Consider the following 13,741-nt stretch of genomic DNA (forward strand, 5'->3'; position numbering starts at 1 on the left):
TTCCTCCGATGCATTTTTCCAACTGTCCATCCTCCCTACAGGAGGAAATTCCCAGGTCACACCAAAAGCCCTAGCCACCTGCATGCTATATAAATTCCTGTTTGTCCACTAAAGCAATTAGAAACAGATGCCAATTCGATGCTGAACTTAATTAATTTTCATTAAACTGAAAATAAAGAAAGGGCACATACCAATTAAATGTTTGACTTCCATACATGTTTAATAAAAAGAAAATTAATCAGAAATTTAAGGCATAAATTCACATGAGCATGTACCTGACAAAATGAAAGGTTTTCTTCCCTTTTCAAAAAATCTATCCCAACACTAGGGATATATTTCTGGGCTTTGGGGACCCAAATTTATGTCCTGAGTTACCCTGATTGAGTTACAAAGAGTTTTGAACTGTGATCTCTCATCTTGCATGAGAAGTTTCTCCCCAACAGACTATGAAACTCTAGAATGTTTTCTCCACATTTTTTATTTCACATCACAAGAATCACAAGAATCACAAGAATCACAAGGTTGGAAGAGACCTTTGAAGATCATCGAGTCCAACCATTCCCATCCTATGCTAAACCAAAATAGATACATATATTTTGAATATTATATATATATATTATGTATAATAGATACAAATACTTTGAATGACAACACAGAAAACAAGCCCTTCTGCACTGACACATTAGAAATTTTCTAGATGGTGCTATACTGGAAATTTATTTTTAGCATTTTATACAGCAGAAACTTCATGACAAAAGCTACCTTTTGCTAGACTTGATTCAGTGAAGCAGCCTGTTGCTTAGTTTTAGTTAAGGACAAAGCAAACTCCAGGAGAAGCTTTAAGAAATTCTCCCTACTGCTCTGGCAAAGTGCATGTTGTTATCTTGGTATGAATGCGACTCATGTTCCTCCTGCAGCTGGTTGCGCTCCAGGATCCAGTGCACAGTCAACTGGGGTATAATCAGTTCTGGCTGGAAGTTCCAATCTCACCAGGATCAGTTCGATCGCCTGAGAATTGCCTCAAGGTCTTTATTGACAGCTGGTGGACTGCAAAAAATGTCAGTCAATGAACTGGCTAAATGAAATTAGAGAGACCGTCCACAAAACGCAGAGGAATTTTAAAGCTTCCTGATTATAACAGATGGTGCTATAAATGTCTAGCCTATTCATATAACCCTATTGCTGAGTTATATGATCCGAGGCAACTTAATTGTATTTTCTCTAAATTAACTCCTACTTCCATGACTGAAATTTTGGGAAGAGATAGAGGAATGGGAAGAGATGGAGAAACAGGCGGAAGAAAATGTTACGGATACATATCTTAACACTCATAGCCACCATCATCCACGTTAAAGCCAAAATTTAGAGTCTGTTGCATGTCTCAGAAAATACATCTATTTATAAGTCTCAATTAATACTTGCTTTATTAGCTTTGAGCTGGTTAACATCCATTGCAAATTAAATCTTTCTCAGAGAAAATCAGAGAAATACAGGGAAATATATAAAAAAAGGCTATTATTTTACTATGGGAAAAGTTAACTATCAAAGATTCAGTGTCTGGTTTTAATCGAGGAACAAGATTGAGTCCAAGAAGACTGTTTATACTGTCTTAAGGGCAATATATAGAAGAGTATCTTGTTTGTTACATACTGCTTTTGCATAGACATTGCTTGCTGTGCATTAACACATGTAAGATCAGTAGGTTATTTAGTGCTTCTTAGCTTTCCTATGAAGCACCAAAGACAAAAAATCCCATAGAAATCAAAGCTAAAATTGACAAGGCAGTTTTGAATAGCACTGATGATGTAGCAATTCCCCTCTTCACAGTAAGAATCAATCACCATCACTATGAGTCAAACCAGCTCTTCACAGTTACTCCGAGGCCTACTGCAGTGCTATGGACTGCTGTGATTACCTATGTACTAGGGAAGACAGACTACTCGTCTCACTATCAGAGAGAAAACATTGCTTGTTTTTTAAAAAGCTCAAAACCACACCATACACCTTCTTTATCTCTACACAAAGTTAAGGTCAATTAATTTTTCCTTTTCTTATCCATCTTTTAAAGCCAACGGGTTTCCCTTCATGCTTATAATGAGTGAAATAAATAAAATATTCTATAGTGTTTCTAAATAATAGCTGAATAGTCAGCAGTGGCCCTTTGAAAGGGAAGATTTTTCCATTTCACTTACATCTGTATAACCTTTGTCAACCTAACTCATAAGATACACTTTTGAAGTTATACATGTGTCTGTAGGTGTGATCCCTTAATTAATGAGTCCATAAAAAAAGCGTCAGAAGGAAGGACAAACTTGCTATGAGTCACTTTGAAATGTGCATGACTGTGTGTGTCCCAGTTTCAGCCAACAGGGTCTTTGCATATATGTACTTTTAACTAATTTATCCCTTTTTTTTTAAACTGTGATGTATGGAGCAATTATTTCACCTAACAAGGAAACTCTGGAAATGTCAAGGGCTCTTCCAACATATACTGTGACAATGAATTACTGAAAAAATAAGAGGTTTTGCTATTTCACCAAGGAAAGACATTTTGTGACCTTTTGCCACTTTATGGCAATAATGAGTTTTCTACAAAACTCTGGTCTTTCTGTTACTTTATTAAAATAAAAATGTTTGAGATATAGCCATGACCTTAACCCTGGAAGAATGAACAGAATACTGATCTTGAAGAAATAGATTAGCCCTGAGACACTGTAACTTCCTAAAGTCATGTTGACAAGGGTTAGAGCTGTGCCATAGGCAAACTCACCCAAAAAAGCTCACCTATCTTAATTCATTTAGTTGAACACTGTGAACATATAGATGCACTACTATCCCTTCTAAGGTCAGTTTTCTCAAAGTAATGTTTGATTACAAAGTAAAGATTTATATGATACTACCATACTCAGTCTCTTAACTTTTCAAAATGCATACTCCTCCTAATTCAACAACAGTAAGCATGCAAAACTACACACATTATTGTTTCAAAGTATTCACCTTGATTTTTACAATAGATTGTATCTTTACAAAAAAAAAACATAGTAAACAACTGAGTAAAATCCAGAATTACTTATGGAAGCAAAAAATCCTTGTGAACATGGTGAAGAATTTATGCAGATTATTACATTCTTATACAATTACAGAATAAAAAAAAGTTATTCAAAAAATAAGAGCAAACTTATCAATGCAAGGTAAAATATCTCAAATTGAGGGACACTAAATGGAAATGGTCAACATTCACTTATAATGGGAAAATACCAAAAAAACCTAAAATATCTTATGTTTTTCCAGGAAACCGATTTGAACTGAATAGAATAGTATTTATGAATTATTGAAAACTCAAAGGTCATGTTGAGATGGCCTTATATGTGAAACACCCAAACCCCATTTGCATCACCGTACGGTAGCAGTGTTCAAGGTAAAGGGAACTGAGGAGCATGTAACCTGACTTTAACACCCTGTGCACAATTAAAACTTTTTACAGGTTTCCAGCTCAGAGATTTTTAATTTGAAAAACACAAGCTAACTATTACGTCAAGACCTGCATAAAAAAATAAAAAGTTTGTGTTATGTTCAAACAGGCATATGATATATTGAAGAAGAAAAAAAGGAAAAGAAGCAGGGATTTCTGAATTCTAGTCATGATACTGACATTGGACACTTTATCAAGTGACTTAACATTACTAAATTCTAAAAGATATTATCTACATCCCAAAGGAAACATGGGGATTAGTATTTATGAGGCTCACCAAACATGCAATCCCCTTACACTCAGTACTGGAATACTGCAGAGACGGATGGCTAACGCTGAGATGCAGGTGGGCTAAGGGCCAAGGCAATGTATAACCACAAGCAAAACTTCCCGACAGCAAGAGCTACACCCCAGAAACTTCATCTAGCCGACAGCCAAAAGAAAACCACCACGTACCTCTGATGTGAATGGCAGCAGAGCTGGCTGGAACGGCAGTCTCACTGTAGGGAGTGGAGCTGAGCTCTGCCCAGGACTGCCAGGCCAGCCTGAAAAGCACTGTGTGAAGTGGTTCAGGGCTACATACGGCTCAAGGGTCACATGTTGGCATCTCCTGCCTTATAAACTTACAGGCATCATTGCAATTCATGATTTTCTTGTCATGAAAAGATGAAAGAGTCCAGATGGACAGCACGTGTATGTATGATTTTGTAGAGAAACTGAAATTCAAAGAAGCAAAGAATGTATCTGCCTTTTCCCCCATTCTCGACCACTCTACCATTCCAGCTATCACTACATAAGCTCTGTCAGATAACCATACTGGTCACTTTCTTGCATGTTTTTGACTCCAAGAACAGATCCTGGGCCTTAGGACAGCACAGAGATGTGGTATAATTATACTATTTGAAGGCCACATAGCACTCATCCATGCATGCATGTATTTTCTGCTGCTACTGAATAACTCCAGTACCAGGGATTTCTTTATCTTCTTTTTTCTTTTTTTTTTTTTTTAAATAAATTTGAATGAGATAGATTATCAGTAGTAGAACTGGGGAAGAAATCACTTCTGGCCTGCAAAGTGTCAAGAATCATTCTTTACCTCGGCAAAATAAGTAATAAATGGGGCCTAAAGGAGCCTAGAGTATCTATTCCTTAATCAAGACAAATCATTTTGGTATATGTATGGATATAATATATAATGCTACAGCCATTATAATGCAGTTTTACTGCCCATGAATGATACATCAGTCTCAGAAGTGAGATTGTTTCTCTATTGTAATATATCATATGTTCCTTCTGTATATAGCAAATCTAGCCCCTTATAAGCTATCATTTATTTTGGCAATTAATAGAGCAATATATGAGGTAATGCCTTTTTTCAAATGTCAAGGAGAGCAATGTAAAGTTTGACTAATTTTGCTCAAGGCAACTAAAAGTTTGGAGAAAAATCACAAAATCTTTTACAAGTTCTCTGTCTTGGATGTCTGCCTCTATGAACAGGTATCTTCAAAATAAATTAACTACAATTAGTAACCTACTATTTTATTATGCCTTTGAAGTTTTAGCTTATGGTTAACTCTGGAATTTTAAATGAAGGTAAAAGTCTTTTCAACCTAAAAGGGCCCCACCCAAAACCACATTCATTCTGATTACATCTCTCTAATTTAAAGAAATAATTCTTTTTGAAGAGAAAGTGATGCTACATGTCTAGTCTACGAGATTCTATGAAATTCGCTAAAATCATTAATAAATTTAGAAAGTCAGATTAAAAAATAATACAGTGTGTACTGACAGATTCTGATTAACAACTCTGAATTAAAGGCTACATTTCCTTTCACCATGTCATTTAGTTCTGATTCTCGAAATAAAATTGCCTTCTGTGGGATATAAAGTTTCAATACAGTTTCACGAGAGACCATCTAGCAATGACTCTGTGGCCAGAAATATGTTTGATTTAGCAGTTAGGGGTATTTAACCTTAAATCCAGTTGGGTTTTTAATTCAGCTGAATCACCAAAAGTTGATGAAATGCCATACGGCTGTTTAAAAGAAAGCAGATCTTTCACAATGGAAGAGCTGACATCACCTGCACTGCTGCCAAACCAAAAACAGCTTGGCTTCTTTTTTTTTTTAAAAGACAAAGTCACAAAAACAAGGGAAAACAATTTCATTTTCTCCCTTCCAACACATGAAAATCAAATTTTTTAAAGTTACTTGATGCACTTTATTTGTACTTTCTTAATCCATGCATTACAGGGAAAATGATACAGAATTTTAGCTTTCTTTTTTTAATTTTCCTATTTTACTAGTGAAATCCTTAAATTAACAGACAATACAAATCTTTCAGACCCCAGCCTAGAAGACTGTACATCTTTCACACCCATGTCCTGCTTTTACTTAATTGCAAACTGCCTGATAAATCACAAATCTACACTGAGACCTACCATTTGAACGTAACATTCATCACTTTTGAAAATAATCAACAAGGCGATGAAGAAAGAACCAGAAGGACAAAAGTGATGGCTTTAGGAAGGAGGGAGAGGAGCAGCCACCTCTGAGGAGCCTGGGAACAGCTCCATCTGCAGAGCTCACCAGACTGGTTTAGCAATGCAAGGTCCAACCAGAAAGTGCAGTTCCCCACTCCTTTCCCTGAGGCACTGGCTCCAGGAACAGAAAGACAGTGCTAAGAGGGCTGGCTCTCTATCTGCCTCCCCACTTCCAACCACATCATGCTCCTCCTCCCACCCTGTGCTGCCTCTGGCATCCATCAGCCCCTTCAATAAGCAGATTCAACCAAACTGACAGAGGAAAACCAGGCCAGCAAGTTGAATCTGTCCACAGAGGTATCAAGGAGTGCCAGAATGGATGCAAAAACAATATCACAGGCGCACAGCTGGGAATGGGGAGGGGAGGAAATGAAGCACATCCCCAGCAGAAACCTGCCGGATCACTTCATCACATATGAAATGGAAACCTCAGGGTTTTACTTCAGAGCCAACAGAATCAGTCTCATCTGTCCCCTGAAATTCCTTCCAGTCCCATTCTCTGCGTCAAAATGAGTGCTTGGCTATATATCCAAGATATATCCAGGAAGAAAAAGGGGGGAACGACAATAACAACAAGGGATTATTAAAATCTGAACCAATATCCTGACCTGTTTTGTAGCCTGTTTTGGTGACCTGTCAGGGGAGCAGTGGTGAGGCACTGTGGGAGGCAGGATTTCCTCTTTGGTAGCAGCAGTGACCTACACTAGCTTAAACTGCATGGAACTACTGCCTCTAGCTGAGATTACTTGGTGGCCTGAGCTGATCTAGCTGTTGGGTCTTGTGGACAGCCCCTCAATCCACCACCAATCACACATTCCCCCCAAACCCAACCCACTCCCAGTCATACAGCTTTGGAGTAAGTTGATTCAGCTGGCTGATGTGGTAGAAACCTTTCCTCCTTTTCCCCTGCCACCCAGGATGTGGGAAGAAACTCATCACCATGTAATTTCCAAATCCAAGTCAAGAAGAAGGAAAGAATAGGAGAAAGTGAGAGGACAGGCTGATCATCTTGGCAATAGCTCATCACTAGTCTGGCTTCACTACAAAGACCAAAGCCCACCCACCTCACAATAGTTTTTGGAGATGTCATCCTCGTTTTTCACTCTACTGACTCCTGCTGTAGGCCTGCATTGCAAACCAGATCAGTTCACTGAGAAAAAAGATTGTTTTTAACCCTGACCACTCCACTGGGCTGCCACAAGTCAGAGGGAGCCTGTGGGCAAAGCCTACGGACAGAACAGAGAAGAGCACTGAAGATGACAAATGAGAAATTACAGCCTAAAACACTGCAATATGTTTCACACCACTGGAAAGGTTTGTATTTCAAGGAATTCAGTTTTGTGTGGCTGGGTTCTGGTGGAGGTGGGGGGCTGCAAGGGAGGCTTCTGCAAGAAGCAAATAGAAGCCTCTCCTAGGCCGGGCAGATTAAACACCAGCCTGCTCAAGGACAGACCTCCTGCTGACCAAGGCCAAGCACATCAGCGATGGTCACGACACCTCTGTCAGTCACATTTGAGAGATAAAAAAACCCTCAAGTGGCTGTTTTTCGCCACAAGAGAAGGGAGTGAGAAGACGTAGAAACTGTGCAGACACCAAGATCAGTGAAGGAGGGTTGCAGGGGGAGGCACCCCAGGTGCCAGAGAGAAAGATTCCCCTGCAGCCCATAGAGAAGACCATGGTGGAATGGGTTGTCCCCCTGCAGTCTATGGAAGATGACAGGGAGCAGAGATCCCCACCTGCAGCACACGGAGAGATCCTACACTGGAGTGGGTGGAGCGATATGGAAGATGCTGTGACCTGCATTGGAGCAAGTCTCTGGCAGGGCCTGCAGCCCATGGAGAGAGACCCACATCAGAGCAGTTTTGCTGGAGAGAGGGCTTGTGACTCTTTGTGGGACCAGGCTGAAGCAGTCTGAGCCCTGAAAGACTGAGAGATATTCTATGATTTATGACTGGTGGTGAAGAGCACCCACGGGGCTTCGGCTCCATGGAGGACTTTCTCCCATGGATGGACCGCATGCTGGAGCACGGGAAGAAGGAAAACAACTTGTGACAAGCTGACTGAAACCCCCATTCCCCTCCCTTTCCCCCATCCTGTGCCATCTTTGCGGTGAGAAGGGAGAGAAATCATGACTAAAGTGAAGCCTGCTAAAAAGGGAAGGGTGGGGGGAGACACTTTGAGATCTGGTCGTGCTTCTCATGACCCAGCTCTGGTTTCACTGTGTGCAGTGTAGTGTAATAAACTAGAGAGTTTTCTTTCCTTTGTTCTGTGTTGAGTCTGTTTTGCCCATGACACTGATTGCAGAGTGATCTTTCCTTGTCCTTATCTCGACTCCTAAGCCTCTCTCTTCTCCCCATCCAGCTGAAAACGGAAGTGATAGAGTGACTTTGGTGGGCTTCTGGCCTCCAGTGAGGGTCAAATCACCACAATTAAGAAAGTCCGCCCTCTGAGACAGAAGATTGATACTTGAAAGAGTCAATGAAAGAAGGCATGTCAGCATTTTAATGTAAAATGGAGCTGCAGACAAACTAGTTTGCAGTGTTCTCCCTCTTACCCTGTTTAGTATTAACTGGCCAGAAGTACGGTACTTCGTTACAAGACTAATGTAGGGCTACAGTACTTAGCACTGGACGTAACCTCCTGAAAACAGTTAACTAGATGCTGATCAGGTCCATCAGATTCATCAGATCTGCTAGAATAACTCTGGCTGGTGCCCAGGTGTTACAAACCAGCACTTGGTCTGAGAACTTCAAGAGCTGTGTGATGTTATCCCATGAGTGATAAATGTGCAGGTCCAGGTCAGTTCTAACAAAACACAGCAGCGAAGATGTAGTTATCTTTGTAACCAAGATAGCACTTTGAACCTTTAACTTAACATTCTGTTGAATACTTGGCTGTAACAGTTGAGTTGACACTAAATTAATATCATCTTTTGCACAAATTCTTCCCTGAAGGAAAGTTTACTTTGGTGTAAAAAAATTGACCAAAACAAAGCTCAGTTTTCCTATTTCAATTACCAAAAAAAAAATTAATTACACAAGACACCCCATCATTCATGCTACTAAAAATGTACAGTATCAGGTTATTCAGACAGAGATGAAGATAAATGCATCCATAAAATAAAAATATTATGTTGAAAGAATGTATAGATTACACGCAAAAGCACTCAAGAGTTCAGGAGCACTGAACCTGCACTGAGTGCAAGTACAACAATAACTTAATGCCCTATGTGTGCACAACTACAACAGTACAGTGTCTTCCTTAATAATATTATGGTAAGAACTTGCCTGATTATCTGCAACGCCCTGCAAGTTTTTTTGGTTATGTTTAACAGTAACTTGAGATTTAATTTCCTCTTTGCTCTTCCACAGTACTCTGCAAACCCAAAGATTTGGCTAATCCGCATCTTTCAGTCATTATTTTACTTTCTAATTAAATTTCTACAAAAAATAAAGTATTAGTATAATATGAATATTTCATTGGACAAAAGATGATTTAGGTGATACACGTTTTTAAGCTGACTAGGACAAGGGTAAGACAGGCATAAAGAAAGCCAAAAACTACACAGGAGGTGAGAAAGAACCCAGTAATACATACATATGTGTATTTTAGCACCATAAGCAAGAGTAGTCTGATCTTGAAACACTTAGGACAAGGAAAAAATAAGCAGTCAAGGAAAGAGCAAGACTCCAGACTGTCACACAGTTTACCACGTTGATGACAGGAAGATTGTATAGGCAGTTTATTTTAATATGTGTTTGGGTTTTTTTAAACACAAAGCCTTGATTGCTGAAAATGTGAAAGTACTCATATAGAATAAGTTTTGTATCTCTCTAATCTGTCCGTAATAAAGACATTTGTATAATTTATCGAGATCTTAACTCCAAATTTATTATTCAGTTTGCACAAAAAAGACCCAGACTCTAAGCAGAAATCCAAGTTGCACCAGAGTTACAGACATACACAGTTCCTCCTAATAACTCAGATTGCTAAAGAAAAATTTTATTCCTTGTATGAAAAAGCATAATTTCATGAGCTGGGTCAAAACCAGAATCATAAATGATAAAATGACTCAGTCTGTAAATCACAAAACTATTCCAACTTCCAGTTAACATTATGACAACAGATGGAAGTACAAAGAAAGCTGGATTTCTTGTCCCCAACTGTGGACTATAAATTAACTTGCTCTGTTGCATCAGAAATAGTATGTTAATTAAAAGAACAGTGATCTGAAAAAGACAGTTTAATGTATAGTTTTTCACATATAACACTAACACAGCTTGTCAAACCTATAAGAAATACAATTATTTACTCTCGAATCCTTTAAGGATGATACCACAAAATCAAAACTAGGAAAAAGGAAGGTATACTACCTTGGAGGTAAACTTCACCTATTCCTGACTAAAAGTGATATTAAAGGACAAAGCAAAACAGGTGGCACAAAGTAACTTGCCAAATTACAGGCCTTTGCTGAGAAGAGACAAGGAAACCCTACATGGCGCACAAGGGACATGTGGGTGAAGAGTTACATTTTTGTTTTTAATGACTCCAGTTTTGAAAGGTACATAAAACCACTGTGAATTTACAGGTACACACATCCCTACATCTGTTCATGATGTTTAAAATCTCATCCGGTACAAAAGTTCCACTTCCTACAGGTTCTGACCACTTGCCCTGCTCCCTTCCTGCACCTCACACAACGCACCCAAAAAGTAAAGACATGCTATATGTAGCAAACAGTGAAATATCATCAAACTATGGCATCATGGAAACAAACCAAGGAAATATTTCCAGAGATTAGGCTCCTAAAAGCCTCCTCCACTTGTCCCCCCTTCTATTTACACCAGAAATTGGTCTACCAAGACACCTTCATCAAGCTCAATCCTGGCAGTTCCTGCAAAGAAAAGATGGTCTCTGATGTACGCCTGAGAATACCACATCAGGGCATAAAATCACACAGGAACACTATGATTCACTGAGCACCCTTTGAAGGGAAATTGGAGTGGTTACACCTTAATTCCCTCAGTATGTTGGAATTATCTGCAGGCAGAACTGTCCAGGCAGCACCAGATAGGCACAATGTTGCTCCTTGGGAGAAAAGCATCACAAAAACAGATGTGCATTGCAGAAGGCCACTGTACACCTTTCCAAGCAGTTACTACAGCATAATGTGGATCTATCTTACAGGCAACAGATCACTGTCCCCACTACACTACTTTTCCTCTGCCTGGATTTACTTCTTTATTTAATGAAATACAGAAATGCTATAAAAACACTGGAAAGGACGTGTTCTAATGTTCTGCACGAAACAAATCTCTGCTTGAAAAGTCTGTAATCTTTAGCAAACTAGTACAGTTGAATCATAAAACAGATGGTGCTTAAAAAGCTACAGAATTGGCAAACTTCAGCTCCACATCATGTGATTATAGCATTAAAAATCCAACCCATGTGATTATGGAACAAAAGCAATCACAAGGCTTGGAACTTCGCAGCTTCTCACGAACTCCAGTTTTCCATTTGCAAGGTTGTGCTATCTGCATGTATCAATATGTGCTACAACAAGCCGTTCACTGGGTGCTACCTGCCAACCTGGCACACAGAAGACAGTGTTTAGTAGGGTTTTTTGGCAGCATGCCTCCCTGTGCACCTCAGGCAAATGGCTGCTTCTCAATGTTTCCGTATCCCAAAGTACTTAATTCGTTACTCAGCAGTGCTTCAGAGCTCTCTGAAATGGGAAGTGTATGTTTGTCATAATTCACTAAGTCCTTGCAGCACCTGGGGGATGCTGTCTCTGTACAGAAATTTACGTAAAAGCAGAAGGCATCCCACTGTATTTTGTTTTACCTAGCAGGAAATACTTCACTTAAGGAAAACAAAGAGTGTTCAGAAGATAAACTGTACGGTTAATAAGCATTAATCAATCAGTAGCATACTCACATGGGAAATCATCCACAAACAGGGGATCTATGTTATGCAGCAGTTCCACTCTGGGGGAAGGTTTTCCTTCACTAGGAAAGATTTCAAAATGAAATTTTAGTTTCCTTCTACAACCAATTAGGATTCTGCATGTTTTATTTTAAGGCTTTTTGTTATCCTAACACAGAACGAGCTTGTAATCATAAACTTTTAAGTTTAACCTGAACGTTCTTTTCCAGCCCAGTAGCAACAGCTTTTGCCCCCATCAGGTTTCCTTGAGTTCACCGGTGTTTACTGGGATTATTCAAAAATTTATAGAGGACAGAACTGGCTCTAGTAAAGTAGGGATTTTTAATAATCAACTTTAAAAAACAGAATTCACATTATAAACTGGCATGGCATTTGTTATTTTTCTCTGCATACCTGAACAACACTCATCATCTAGACTGCTGAAAGCATTCTGGTCGAGTGCCTCAAAAAACACTAGAGGCATTGGCTACCCCTCAAAAAACCAACTTTTTATTCAAATACTCTGAACCTTCTTGTAGGGAAAAAAAATTACCCTTCTTTTCCTAGCCTCTGACTACAGAGGGATGGTGTGGAATAAGCCTCCGGACTTACACATAAATTTTTTGAGTTAAATAAATCCCAGTCCTAAAAAAACTGAGTAAAAGAAATTTACTCCATAAAAAGGGCAACAAGAGTAGGAAGACATAATTAGAAAGACACGACAAAATCATATTTTGTTATTTGATAGAGAACTTATACATATCTTTTTAGAAACTTACAAATATTTTGAATTGTTTTCTTTTGGTTAAGAAGCTTCATTTTAAGACTGAAAAATTTAACTAGGGCCCCTAAACAACTTGATATCAAGAAAAAAAATCAGGTAATATAAAACTTAGTGGAAACCTCAAAAAATGCCTGTTATTTTAATATATAAAATAATAATTGAACAATGCATACCTGGAATGTAAAATTACTCTTGTCTATTCCATTTCTAAAACCTGATTTTCTAAAATTCTCAATGTTTCACATTTCGAATAAGTACAAAATTAACAAGGAGGCTCAGATGAAATATTAAATGCATTCACACAATACAGCTTTGCAATGAATACAACAAAACTACAGTAATTAACCTACTGCGTTATTAATTCATTACAGAAAAACTGCCACAAAAATGTTTTGCCCAAAATGCGTGTGAAAGGGTAACTCCCTCCCCACCCACACTCTAGCACCACAGAATCACAGAACCATTTAGGTTTGAAAAGACCTTTAATATCATCAAGTCCAACCCCCGACCTAACACTGCCAAGTCCACCATTGAAGCATGTCCCTAAGCACCACACCTACACATCTTTTAAATGCCTCCAGGGATGGTGACTCAGCCACTTCCTTGGGCAGTCTGTTCCCATGACTGATAACCATTCAGTGAAGAACTATTTTCTTAATATCCAATGTAAACCTCCCTTGGTGCAACCTGAGGCCACTTCCTGATGTCCTATAGCTTGTTACTAGGAAGAAGAGACCAGCATCCACCTAACTACAACCTCCTTTGAGGTAGAGAAAGCAATAAGATCTCCCCTCAGCCTCCTCCAAGCTAAACAATCCCCAGTTCCTTCAACCACTCCTCATGAGGCTTGTGCTCCAAACCCTTCTCCAGTGTTGTTGCCCTTCTTTGGACATGGTTCAGCCACTCAACGTCCTCCTTGAAGTGAGGGGTCCACAAATGAACATAGCACTTGAGGTGCAGCCTCACCAGTGCTGAGCTCCTATATGCTTCTCCTGTTTATATATTCAAGTTAGGCAGA

General features: G+C 39.1%; 1 protein-coding gene across 1 annotated transcript in view; it reads right to left on the minus strand.

Moving 5' to 3' along the window:
- ARSB (arylsulfatase B) overlaps positions 1 to 13,741 on the minus strand; it is a gene marked incomplete at its 5' end in the record, with an annotated part of 67,763 nt that overhangs the window by 13,178 nt on the left and 40,844 nt on the right. Inside the window, one exon of the mRNA XM_084278322.1 lies at positions 11,952 to 12,022. Coding sequence (XP_084134448.1) covers positions 11,952 to 12,022 — 71 coding nt within the window. The remainder of the gene's footprint in view (positions 1 to 11,951; positions 12,023 to 13,741) is intronic.

The sequence above is a fragment of the Gallinula chloropus genome (genome assembly GCF_964237585.1).
Source record: "Gallinula chloropus genome assembly, chromosome: Z".
Classification (NCBI taxonomy): domain Eukaryota; kingdom Metazoa; phylum Chordata; class Aves; order Gruiformes; family Rallidae; genus Gallinula; species Gallinula chloropus.